Below are 13,173 nucleotides of genomic sequence, written 5' to 3' on the forward strand. Positions count from 1 at the left end.
AAAATACATAGTTTGTCAAGAATTAATGCATATAATTAGTAGCTGATAGGAATTAGGAAGATCTGTACCTGTTTAACAATGGCTTCATATTTTCTCAAACAATGATATTGCCTTGTATCATCTTCTTCTTTAGACATGATGATCACTTTTCTTCTTCTTCTTTAAAGTTTTAAAAAAATACAATTTCTTGTTTCTTGTTTGTTTTTTAAGTGAAGGGTATAGAAGAAGAGAGAAAATGCATGGCCTACATGCATGGAAAATTAAAGAAACAAAAGTTTGCTTTATAACTAATCCATGGAGTGAAAAAAATCGTGATAATTTTTTAATGGGGAGGGGGTTGAAATATTAGTGTGTGAACCGTTACACAAAGACTATAACAAACCAACCCTAGCAAAGCTTAGTTATTAGAGAGAGAGAAGATCAGTAAAAATAGTTAGGGTACTTAAAAAATGAAAGTCTCGTGATATTCATAGACAACAAAACCGTTAAGTCTTTCTTCTGATTGATTGTCAAACTGACATTATTTCAGATTTACAAGGAAAAGGATAATTTTGAATGATAACGGTAATTCATTTTGGAATTTGCAGAAAATTTGTTAAGAGAAAATAACAGAAATTCAGTAGCTAGGAAGAGAAAGAATGGAGGAGAGTTGCCAAGTTGCTGGTTGGATTTTAAGATACTGAAATTGGACTTCACTTTAGAAAAGAGAGCTTTATGTACATTTGTCACGGGCAACCCTTGGTTAGAGTGGTAAGAGGTTAAGTCTTCCACCTTAGATGTCTAGGGTTCGATGTACGTTGAAAATTGAAAAACATTTCTCACTGTCTTACTTACACGACTGCATGGACACATCAATTGGTTTTGATATACAAGGACGAACCACGAAATATATATACTTATAATACTCGTGAGTGAAATTGTCTTTAGAGATGTAAAAATTACCTAAAGCCATTATTTATAGGGAGAATTTTAGTATCCAAGGATCAGCCAAATCAATGACGTATATCAACAGACAATTGTCGGTTCCCCTATCATTTTTGTATCAAATGAGTGGGAAGGAGGTTATATGGCAAACAAAGATGGGAGGTTATTTTAGTAATTGTCCCATTCCGAGAGTACTCAACTATGAACATATGGCTGAACTTGACTTTAGATTGTTTAAACGGATTCTCTATTCACAAGAGTCTACCAGGCGATCCAGTTTGTAACAACAAACTTCACAATGGAGAATTCCAATTACTTAACTTATAGGCCCGTCATTACCACTTCGTGGGAATAACAAATGGCCACGGCTCTGGAGAATTAAAAAAATTCTCTGGGGAATAAAATTTGGTGAATAAATATTGATTCATGGACATATTTTTCTTTTAGTCCAAAAATTGGGTTGATCGGACATTGCCCCTTAATCTTCATCTTCCCTCTCTCTATCTCTTTCACTGTCTCTCACCATCTCTCTCTTATTGTCTTATTCTTTCCATCTTATTCTCTTAGTCTCTCTCCCCCGACTTCTCATTGTTTATCTCTCTATTGCTCTCATTAACTATGTCTATCGATCTCTCACTATTTTTCTCTTAATCTCTCACTGTTTCTCAATCAATCTCTCATGTTTTTTTTTTCTCTCTCTCGCACAAACATTGTTCCAACAAAGGGAATTGTTCACTTCGTCGAAATTTTACATCGAAGAGGGTTTCTGGTGAGATTTTCCTTGATGATTTCGTGGCCACGAAACATTTTGTGTCTACAAAACGTTTTGTGCCGAAGACCATTTCGTGGCTACAAAACGTTTCGTGGCCACAAAACGTTTCGTGGATACAAAACGTTTCGTGGCTATGAACTTTGTTATTTCCACACAGACACAGAGGGAGAGAGAGAGAGAGAGAGAGAGACTGCGAGAAAGATAAAGAAATGTATACACCGAGATAAATAACGGGAGTGATCTACAATGAAAGAGAGTGAGAGATCTAGAGTATGAACGACATAGAGATAGTCATTGAGAGAGGGAGAAAGAGAGAGAGAGAGAGAGAGAGAGAGAGAGAGAGAGAGAGAGAGAGAGAGAGAGAGAGAGAGAGAGAGAGAGAGAGAGAGAGAGAGAGAGAGAGAGATAATGAAAGATATATAGAGAAATGAAAGCAACAAGAAAGAGAGAGAGAGAGATATAGAGTAACAGTGAGTTAAAGAGGAGAAGAGAGGAAAGACAATGGTGGTGGTGTAAACTTGTGGTGGTGAAGGGGATAAAGAAGACGAAGATTAGGGGGCAATGTTAGATCAAATGAATTTTTGGACTCAAAATAAAATATTTCCCCGAGAATGTACAAAAAAACATGGATTCCCTAGAGAATTTATTCCCCGGAGATTATTCTTTATTCCCCAAAGCCGCGGCCTAACAAATTTGTAAATTTTATTTACACCCTAAAATATTAGAAAGGGGCAAAAATAAGTAATTTGGTGATAACTTAAACAAGGGTCATTTCGAAAATGGCCAAGAGAGAGAGAAACAGGTGGTGACACAAGCGAGGTCCTCGACCGAACCCCTCTTTCTCTCTAAAATTTGCAGGTTGATTCTTGATTATCTTGATACGGTTTACTGTTGAAGGAGGGTTTTAATCTAGTTATTAGCAAGGGGAATAAACATAGGAGAAGATTGGAAGTGGTCGATTATTACTTTTGTTGAAAAGAAATACGACAAGAATTCCTGTTGGGTTATAGAGTTTTACTTCATGAGTAAGAGTAATATTTTATTTTATTTTCTTAGGTAAGTGGAACATAATTTCTTAACTTTTATTTGTTCCATGTTTTTTTTTGCAAATGGACTACAGGAGTTATCATTACAAGATACGTCGTGAAGAGAAAATACAAATCGGGAATGCTAAGTTCACTCAGGGAAATGACGAAAGAATTCACGGACTGAGGTGGCAAAGCAAATTTGAAAAGTTGACTACATCTGGACCGTTAAAAACGAATGACCCAGATTTAATTTTGATAGCATTTCCACGTCATTCTATTACTTCTCAGGTCATTCTATTCATTCCTTCCAAACTCCAGACTTTAGAGAGAGAGTACGAGCAGGAACAACTTTGGGCATTCTTCTTCTCCTTCTTCATTCGATCAAATAGGGGAGAGAGTGCCGAACTTGGGTGATGATTATGAGAAAGAATACTAATTACTGTGCTCCAAGATAGGTTTGATTAATACTTGAGTCATTAACCAGATGCTACGCGAGGACCAAACTTCAATTTAATTTCTTTTCTAATTGAAAGTTCATAATAACATGGAGGTACAAAATGATTTTGTTCATAATTTGATAGTTTCCTTAGTAAGTTGAGATTCAATCTCTTTTGGGATTTAATTTGCTCCGGCAGTGTGCTTCATAATATCAAAAGTTCCTTTTTTGTTGAGGAAATAATATCAAAATCTCTAGGTGGTGTACTATTCCTGAAATAGTTGTTTGTGGATGTAATAGAAGTGGTTTTTGGATAGTATTGGTGATTTCAAACCCAAAATTTTTTATTTAAAAATTGATAGCATCTTCATCGTAATGTTCGTCTAGTAGTCGTGGATGTAAGTGATTCTGAAATTGGAAATAAGATTTGTCTTTCTATCTAATTTTACTAGAGAGATCAAAACTAAAGAATATATGAGTAATCGAAAACTTGAAAGTTTATGTATTAATGAAAATTTATGCATACAAAATAAATCCATGCACTTGTAAAATTGGAAGTAACTCTGAGATCTTAACTTGCATTCAGCTGTAAAAATGAAAGTTTATGCAACAATGAACCTGAGACGAAGGTGCCCAAACAAATCCATACAAAACATTCAAATAACTCCTAAAAACAACAAAAATAATTGTAGACTACGAGAAGAACAAAAATGATTTTTGCGATGTTCATTTATTTCTAGACTCCTACTTGTAATTGCATTCCAATAAAATCCGGACCTGTAAAAATATGAAAAGAAAAAGAGTAATTATAAGAATCATAACCACCCATGTTTTATTATAAACAAGTATTATTATAATCACTTTTCACATATTGTAATTGTAAGAGGCAGTTTCTAAAAATTGAAGAGGAGGTTTAAGAGGCAGCAATAGGCAGTTTCCAAATTGGGATGGTTTTCAATTTTTTGGCTCAATAGGCAGTTTCCAATTTTTTGGCTTATAATATATATAAATAGGGGTTGAGTGCTTTGTAATCAACACACCAACACAAGCAACAACAACTCTTCTTTAGAGAGCTAGAGAGAGAGCAAGAGTGAGAGAAATTTTTCATAGTTTTTTGAGCGGTGTTAAATTTCTCGGTCGTCGAAGATTTAGTATAGAAGGTTATTACTATACGGTACCATCTTGGGACGAACTTGCGGATTGTGTTAGTCGTCTTCATCTATCCTTCAATAAAGATTTCTTGTTCGCCCGAGGACGTAGGCTTTAAAGCCGAACCTCGTTAAATTCTGTTCGCATATTTAGATTTTGGCTTAGCTTTTCGATTAATCTTCATAATCGGATCAATTTCTAGGATAGGTTCGATAGCTTCCGCGACTTTCAGTTCTAACAATTGGTATCAGAGCCTTGTTGAGATTGAACGAAAAGAAGATGGGATCGAGAAGTGGTACGGTCAAATCAGGGAAATATGAGATAGAGAAGTTCAATGGGAAAAACGATTTTTCTTATTGGCGGATGCAGATGAAGAATCTGCTAATCTCGCAGAAATTACACAAGACGTTGACGGGAAAGAAACCAGGAGATATGTCAGATGAGGATTGGGAGGAGTTAGATCTCGAAGCACGGGCTACCATTATGTTGTGTCTTGAGAGGGACGTGGCGTTCCTAGTAGACGGAGAAACAACGGCGGCGGGTGTGTGGTTAAAGCTAGAAAGCAGTTTCATGACGAAAACTTTAACGAATCGGGTCTACTTAAAATCCAAATTATTCACATGTAGAATTGAAGAGGGTTCTTCTATTCAGGAGTATGTGAATAGGTTTGACAGGATTATCTCAGATTTGAAGGATATTGATGTTAAGGTTGAGGATGAGGACCAAGCCCTCATATTGTTACTTTCATTGCCTAAATCCTATGAGAACCTTGTTCAAACTTTGATGCTTGTTGGTGATAGTCTAAGCATGGAAGAGACGAGAAATTCGCTATTAGCGGATGACCTTCGTAAGGTTGCTACTAGCAGTATGGCGTCGGGTGGAGTAGACAAAGAACAAGCACAAGGGTTGTTTGTAACGAGGGGGAGGAGTAATGAAAGGGGAAAGGGAAAGGGCGGGAAATCTAGATCCAAATCTAGAGGCTCTTTCAAGAAAACGTGCTTTAGTTGTGGTGAGCTTGGCCACTTTAAAGCGGCTTGTCCAAAGAGAAAGTTGAAGCAAAAGAACGAAGGCTACAAGGAGAAACAAGAGATGCAAGAGGCGGGATATGTGTCAGAAGAGGCGGATGAATGTTTCTCGGTGACAGAGGTGTCTGAGAAAATCTTCGATAAGTGGATGCTTGATTCAGGGGCGTCACACCATATGTGTCCAAATAGGGAGTTGTTTACTACCTATAGGAGTATAGATGGTGGTACAGTTTTACTGGGTGATGATAGTATATGTAAAACTGTGGGACTCGGAACAATACGTATCAAGATGCACGATGGAGTGGTGAGAACATTGACGGACGTAAGACACATACCCGATTTGCGGAAAAATCTAATTTCCCTTGGTGTGTTGGAGCGGAACGGCTGTAAGATAATTATAGAGAATGGCTCCATAAAAGTCGTTAAGGGTTCTTTGGTGGTAATGAGAGGTACTCGTTACGGTAATTTATACAAACTTTTGGGGACAACAATTACGGGAGATGTAGCAGTAGGAATCAGTGGAAGGGATCCAACGGCTAGTACGAGGCTTTGGCATATGCGCCTTGGGCATATGTCAGAAAAGGGTCTATCTTTGATGTGCGGGAAAGGCTTGTTGAAGGACATGAAGAAGCCTTGCATGGAGTTTTGTGAGCATTGTGTGTTCGGGAAGGCACACAGGGTGACGTTCTCTACAAGTAAGCACAGGAGCAAAGAGGTGTTAGACTACGTACACACCGATGTCTGGGGACCGGCAAAGTTACCTTCCAAGGGTGGTTCCAGGTATTTTGTTACATTCGTTGATGATCATTCGAGATTTGTCTGGCTTTATTTTCTGAAGCATAAGAATGAGGTATTCAACACATTCCTGGTGTGGAAAGCAATGGTTGAGAACAAAACTGGTCGAAAGCTGAAGACGTTAAGGTCGGATAATGGGACCGAGTACACGGATGGGGCATTCAAGGAGTTTTGTAATCAGGAAGGCATTATGAGGCACTGGACAGTAGTAAACACACCTCAGCAGAATGGAGTCGCAGAGAGATTGAACCGTACACTACTTGAGAAGGCTAGATGTATGCGCTCCAATTCGGGATTAGGCGTAGAATGGTGGGCAGAATCTGTTGCTACAGCTTGTTATATTGTGAACAGGTCTCCACATTCTTCTTTAGATGGCGGCATACCTTACGAGGTGTGGTCAGGTGAACATGCAGATTACGGGAGACTTAGGGTTTTCGGTTGTACGGCCTATTACCATGTTAAAGGTAACAAACTTGACAATAGAGCAAAGAAGGCAATTTTCTTAGGATATGCTACAGGAGTCAAGGGTTATCGGTTATGGTGTACGGAAGACAAGAAGTTTGTAATCAGCAGAGATGTGGTGTTTGATGAGTCATCTATTGTAGCTATGGCGAAAGCTACGGTGCCTAGCTGTGGTGATGTTGGGTCTACTAAAGCTCAAGTAGTGGAAGTAGAAATCGAAGACCAACGGGTTTCTAGGAATCATGATCAGGTGGAGCATCAGGATAATACTCAGGATGAGGAAATTGATGAACCCGATCATGAGGAGGTTCAAGGGGAAGGTACACAAGTTTTACAACAACAACAGCAGGATGTTTCGGTACACACTAGGCCGAAACGGTTATATAAGCCGGTACAGAGGTTAGAGTCAGACAAACCTCTTAGGCATTACGGGCAGGCAAATGTGGTTGAATATGCACTCTCGGTGGAAGACGACGAGCCGGTCACTTTCAAACAAGCTATCACCGCGGCGGAAAGAGAGAGTTGGTTGGTTGCTATGCAAGAAGAGATGGAGTCTCTCCACAAGAATAAGACATGGGAGGTTGTCCCATTGCCCGAAGGTAAGTCTGTTATTGGTTGTAAATGGGTGTACAAGAAGAAAGAGGATTCTTCCGAAATCAAGGGTACAAGGTATAAGGCAAGACTAGTGGCCAAGGGTTATGCACAGAAAGAAGGGGTCGACTACAATGAGATTTTCTCACCGGTCGTGAAACATACTTCTATTCGGGTGCTATTGAGTATTGTTGCTCATAGTGATCTTGAGCTGGAACAACTCGATGTTAAAACCGCCTTCTTGCACGGAGATTTGGAAGAAGAAATTTATATGGCTCAACCTGAGGGATACAAGGTTGAGGGTAAAGAAAATCAAGTATGTCGTTTGAGGAAGTCTCTTTACGGATTAAAACAATCCCCTCGCCAGTGGTACAAACGATTTGATTTTTTCATGCTAAAGCATGGTTTTCGCAGAAGTGACTATGATTGTTGTGTATACATCAAGAAACTTCGCGAAGGTGACTTTATTTATCTCCTTTTGTATGTGGATGACATGCTTATTGCTTCTCGAAGCATGGTAGAGATAGATAAGTTGAAATCTCAACTCGGTCAAGAGTTTGAGATGAAAGACATGGGCGCTGCAAAGAAGATACTGGGAATGGAGATTAAAAGAGAGCGGCCAAGTAAGAAACTGTACTTGAATCAGAAAGGTTACATCGAACGAGTAGTTTCTCGGTTCGGGATGCAGAATGCGAAGGCGGTGTCAACACCTTTGGCACCACACTTCAGGCTCTCGGGAAAACAATCTCCCACTACTACGGTGGAGAAGGATCATATGGATCGTGTACCGTATGCTAGTGCAGTTGGCAGTTTGATGTACGCTATGGTGTGTACTCGTCCGGATATTTCACAAGCGGTCAGTGTGGTTAGTAGGTTTATGGCAAACCCGGGGAAGACACATTGGGAAGCTGTGAAGTGGATTTTGAGGTACTTGAAGGGTACCACTGATACGGGTTTGTGCTTTGGTGGAGACACATGTCAGGTAAGCGGTTATGTTGACTCGGATTATGCTGGCGATCTAGATAGAAGACGATCTACTACTGGTTATGTATTTAGGGTACATGGTGCTCCAGTTAGTTGGCGATCGATGTTACAATCTACAGTTGCGTTATCTACTACGGAGGCCGAGTATATGGCTATGGCCGAGGGTGTGAAGGAAGCATTGTGGTTGTGGGGTCTTCTGGATGATCTAGGGATTAAGCAGGAGTGCGTAGATTTATGGTGTGATAGTCAAAGTGCGATCCACTTGGCGAAGAATCAGGTCCATCATGCTCGTACTAAGCATATCGATGTCAGGTATCACTTTGTACGAGATGTCATAGAGGAAGGTGATGTTTCTCTCATGAAGGTACACACAGATGAGAATCCCGCGGACATGTTGACTAAAGTGGTGACGTGTAGCAAGTTTCAGCATTGTCTGGAATTGCTACAAATCGGCTCGTGTTAAGTTGCCCGAAAGGGCGTAATGGCGACAAGGTAATCTTTATGTGAAGGGTTGGTAGAACTACGGTAGGCTTGATCCTATAAAAGGGTACGTAGGCAGCCATGGTCATATGGTGCAGTCGGATGAAGTTACAAGAAGCAGATATATCTTACAAGGAGTATCCTGGTGTTCGTCCAAAATTTGAGGTGTATCAAATTGTGTACGAGGTGGAGAATTGTAAGAGGCAGTTTCTAAAAATTGAAGAGGAGGTTTAAGAGGCAGCAATAGGCAGTTTCCAAATTGGGATGGTTTTCAATTTTTTGGCTCAATAGGCAGTTTCCAATTTTTTGGCTTATAATATATATAAATAGGGGTTGAGTGCTTTGTAATCAACACACCAACACAAGCAACAACAACTCTTCTTTAGAGAGCTAGAGAGAGAGCAAGAGTGAGAGAAATTTTTCATAGTTTTTTGAGCGGTGTTAAATTTCTCGGTCGTCGAAGATTTAGTATAGAAGGTTATTACTATACGGTACCATCTTGGGACGAACTTGCGGATTGTGTTAGTCGTCTTCATCTATCCTTCAATAAAGATTTCTTGTTCGCCCGAGGACGTAGGCTTTAAAGCCGAACCTCGTTAAATTCTGTTCGCATATTTAGATTTTGGCTTAGCTTTTCGATTAATCTTCATAATCGGATCAATTTCTAGGATAGGTTCGATAGCTTCCGCGACTTTCAGTTCTAACAGTAATTCTAGTATTAAGATTAGTAGTTTTAATCAAATCCAAGTAAAAGACCAACCTTAGATTTCAGCTTATATAATCACTCTGTTAGGATGAGCTACTGACCTAGCTTCAACTGTACCGACCCTAACTTTTGAGGGGCCCTAGGCGAACGTATTGACGGGCCCCTACACTTCAAGACGTTAAAAAATAAAAAATCGACATTTTTTAATAAAATTTATAGTTGTTAAAATTAAACATGAAACAAAAATTACTTAAACACCGCTCTTCTTGCATTTTTGATGCAAAATCACTAATCATAGTTGTGTAGTCAATATTCTCAACTAATTCATGTTTAATAGATAACAAAGCTAACCCATTTAATCTTTCTTAAGACATGGTAGATCGCAAGTAAGACTTGATTAACTTCAACTTTGAAAAACTTCTCTCCGCAAGCCGCAGTAACCGGAATGGTCAAAAGAATTCTATAAGCGATCCACGCATTCGGACACCCTTCAATTAATTTTAAATACTCTAACATTTCAATTGGTCTTTCAGCATTCTCTGGCAAAATCCTTTTTAAGACTTTCAGTTCAGAATACAAATCATCTCCATCAATGTCGGCGTGTTGTTCATCCTTAAGAAAGCTTTCTAAATTGGTGCAACATACCTTTAAACTGTCATTGTCAATACTATCAAACTTCTTTAAATCGAATAAAAACCCAAAAATGTTTGCATATACTTGAAATTGTTCAAACCTAATTTTAATAAAAGAAATAGCTTGATCAACAATATGCAAAAAATAGTTGACTCGAAATGATTATTCAGGTGTAAATGTTACCTCGTTACTAACGTTCTCATCAAAGTGCCTCTTTCTTTCGATACGCGTCTCGTTCGGAAAACCGGTTCTATTTCCATTGTGGATGCAACTTTCCTAGCTTCCACCATAGCCTCCTCATAGCCATTTTCTCTAAAGTCTTCAAACAAAAGTGAAATTTTACAATTCACTAATTGCAAGCTCAATATCCATATCTTCCTTTTGAAGGATCTTACTTACGAAATTCACAGCGTATAATATGTTATACCAAATAGTCATGCCAAGCAAGAATTCAAAACTCTCAAGTTCATGTGTTGCTAAAGATGACGCTTGACTCTTTATTTTAAGGTCATCACACGAAGTCGATACTTCGACTAAAGCGTCTCTAATTTCTAAAGCTTGTATTTTATTGCTTCGACACTTTCACTGTGACTTTCCCATCTTGCTTGTGATAACGGGCTTAAGAGTTATATTCACATACCTTGTAAGAATGTTTCATCTCTTAGTAGATGAACCGAAGAATTAATATTGACGACGTACTACTACAAAAAAGGATTCGGCTTGAGCACAAGAATTTACCATGTCACAAAGAGCAAGATTTAAACTGTGACACCCACATGGAGTATAAAATGCTCTGTAGTTAATTTCAAGTAACCTACTTTGAACACCTTTGTATTTTCCCCTCATGTTAGAGCCACTATCATATCTCTGCCCTCTAATATCATCAATGGATAGTCTAAGAGATTCCAATTCATCTTTAAGTGCATTAAAAAGACCAAATCCGGAAGTATCATGAACATTCAAAAATCCCAAAAAGAATTCTTCCACTTTTATCGGTGTAGTTGATGTATTAACACAATGAATAATGAGAGCCATTTGTTCTTTGTGACTTATATCAGTTGTACAATCAAGAATAACACCAAAGTATTTAGAATCCTTAATTATTTTAATCATTAAACTCTTGATCTCACTTGCAAGCATTTGGATCAACTCATTTTGAATCTTATGCCCCAAATAATGATAATGAATTTCATGTTTCTCAATACGACGAATATGTTCTTAAATAATCGGATCGAACTTAGCCATCATTTCAAAAAAATTCAAAAAATTACCATTGTTTTCTTGATAAATTCTCTCATTGGTCCCCCGAAATGCCATATCACACTCGGCTAGAGTTTGCACAAGGGCTAGCACTCGTTTCAACAATTGTTTCTAATGTTCTTTCTCCTTTTTTATTTGCTCTTGCATACTTTTCTCAATTGTTTCACAAGTTTGCAACCTTTTGTCCGCCTCAATCCATCTAGTCATACACAAAATGCGTTCATTGCTAACCTCATGACTTTTAAGCTTTTCACTAATGTTTTTCCGATCATTAGTTCCCTCATTAGACAATTGGAGTCTAACCCCATCTTGTTTAAACAACTTACAACAAAAACAAAAGACCTTATTCAAAGTCTTAGAATAAATTAACCACTTTCTATCAATTTTTTCACCATTTGGTAAATACCGAATGTAATGTTTATGAGAAAAATGTCTACCATTATCATCATTATGAAAATCAACATCCACACATCTTTGAGGACCTCTCTCTATTATAAGATCTTTACATCTTTGGTCAATCTCGTCCCAATTTAATGGATCTTCGATATCTACGTTTTTTCTTCCTCAACAAATTTTTCTTTATCAATTTGACTAATTTCTTCATTTACCAAGTTTTGTTTATCATCTAATTTTTCATTGTCACCATCAATCACTGTATCATCATCAATCACATTCTCAACATCAATCACAATATCATCCTCAACCAACACTTCATTTGGGTTATTAGTTTCCGATTGTTTTTTCTTCGCGAATTTATCCATAGCTCCCGCTTGTAATTTAACCAAATCTTGATCTAATTTCTTTTTCTTTCTTTTTTCAAAGCCATATATATATATTTTTTTCGAGCCATAATAATCTAAATGAAAAAACATAGAAAATTTGAATGAACAAAAAACTCACCTCTACGTAATTGTGTGATAAACCCTTGTAGAGATTCTAAAGAATGAGATTGAAGTTCGAAGAGAGATAGAAAAGAGAAGAAACTAAAATATAAGTGTATTGAATTTGATTTTGTTCTCTTATTAAGGTGTCCTTTAGACTTCCATGTGTAGTTAATTGATTTTAAAAGTTATGACTTATTCCCTTAAATTAGTTTCACCAAACAACATTTTAGTATGTTTAAAGTAGATTTTTGGGGAAGCTTTGTTATTTGGTATCTACATTTTTTTTCTTTAGTGCCTCTTTTTAAAGGAGAAAACTTAACTAAAAAATAATGTCAGCCGTGGGAGTCAAACCCATTTGATATATTTGTGCAAAAAAAAAAATACATATACTAATATTATATATATATAATGTTATATAATCGGGGGCCCTCTCAATTATGGGGCCCTAGGCAGCCACCTGGGTCGCCTAGGCCAGGGCCGGCCCTGAGCTTCAAATATCATTACATGGAGGTTTCCATGAAGCAAAATCATAACCATTGTTTACCTGTACAAATTTGAACACGAATCAAAAGTTGTGTTTATGATAAATCAAAGTGAAGATCATACTTGCAAAAGCAAGTTCAGGAAAGACAAAATTAAAGTTTAAGAATAAACTCTAAAATCACTTGAGGAAATATTAAATTACGGTCAATTTAGAGGCATAGCAAAGCAGGATAGTCATTTGATATTAAATCAATTTCATCAAGTGTCGTATCAGAATCATCCAAAACAATAAAAAAACAAAGGCAACAACTATCATTTACAAATATTTGACTTTTAAACATACCTCATCTGGTTGGGGTACTTTTAGGGATCAATTTTCTCTTTTTCATCCTCGCAGTTGGTTTCAGTTAATTTTGTCATGGGCGTCATTTACGGGTAGTTACTAATGGATCTTTCACATTCACATTTTGCTTAATGTTGTTGTTGTTGATTCTCTTATAAGCATTAACATCGGTCGACTCCATCGTACTACACACCTCCATCTCATTATCAACCCATTGA

At 37.6% G+C, this 13,173-nt stretch overlaps 1 protein-coding gene across 1 annotated transcript; it reads right to left on the minus strand.

The window, feature by feature from the left end:
• Nucleotides 1-9,682: 9,682 nt before the first annotated feature.
• Nucleotides 9,683-12,006, minus strand: LOC147550144 (uncharacterized). Its single transcript, XM_086668426.1, has 5 exons — nucleotides 11,854-12,006; nucleotides 11,477-11,566; nucleotides 10,804-11,146; nucleotides 10,169-10,304; nucleotides 9,683-10,085 (listed from the first exon to the last, which is right to left on the minus strand). Exons 1-5 carry the CDS (start codon nucleotides 12,004-12,006, stop codon nucleotides 9,683-9,685), a joined length of 1,125 nt encoding a protein of 374 aa, XP_086524552.1.
• Between the last annotated feature and the right edge of the window lie 1,167 nt (nucleotides 12,007-13,173).

Source organism: Eschscholzia californica, unplaced genomic scaffold, assembly GCF_041429995.1.
Source record: "Eschscholzia californica isolate CP2 unplaced genomic scaffold, dmEscCali1.0.p SCAF_3, whole genome shotgun sequence".
In the NCBI taxonomy this organism is placed as follows: Eukaryota; Viridiplantae; Streptophyta; class Magnoliopsida; order Ranunculales; family Papaveraceae; genus Eschscholzia; species Eschscholzia californica.

What these genes read in the sequence shown, in the direction of transcription:
- LOC147550144 (XM_086668426.1), bottom strand. Translation starts at nt 12,006, where the DNA reads ATGGATAAATTCGCGAAGAAAAAACAATCGGAAACTAATAACCCAAAT. An exon ending in AAAAGCTTAAAAGTCATGAG is followed by an intron (nt 11,147 to 11,476) that starts GTTAGCAATGAA and finishes TTGGGGCATAAG; the next exon opens with ATTCAAAATGAGTTGATCCA. An exon ending in AAAATACAAAGGTGTTCAAA is followed by an intron (nt 10,305 to 10,803) that starts GTAGGTTACTTG and finishes TTTTGTTTGAAG; the next exon opens with ACTTTAGAGAAAATGGCTAT.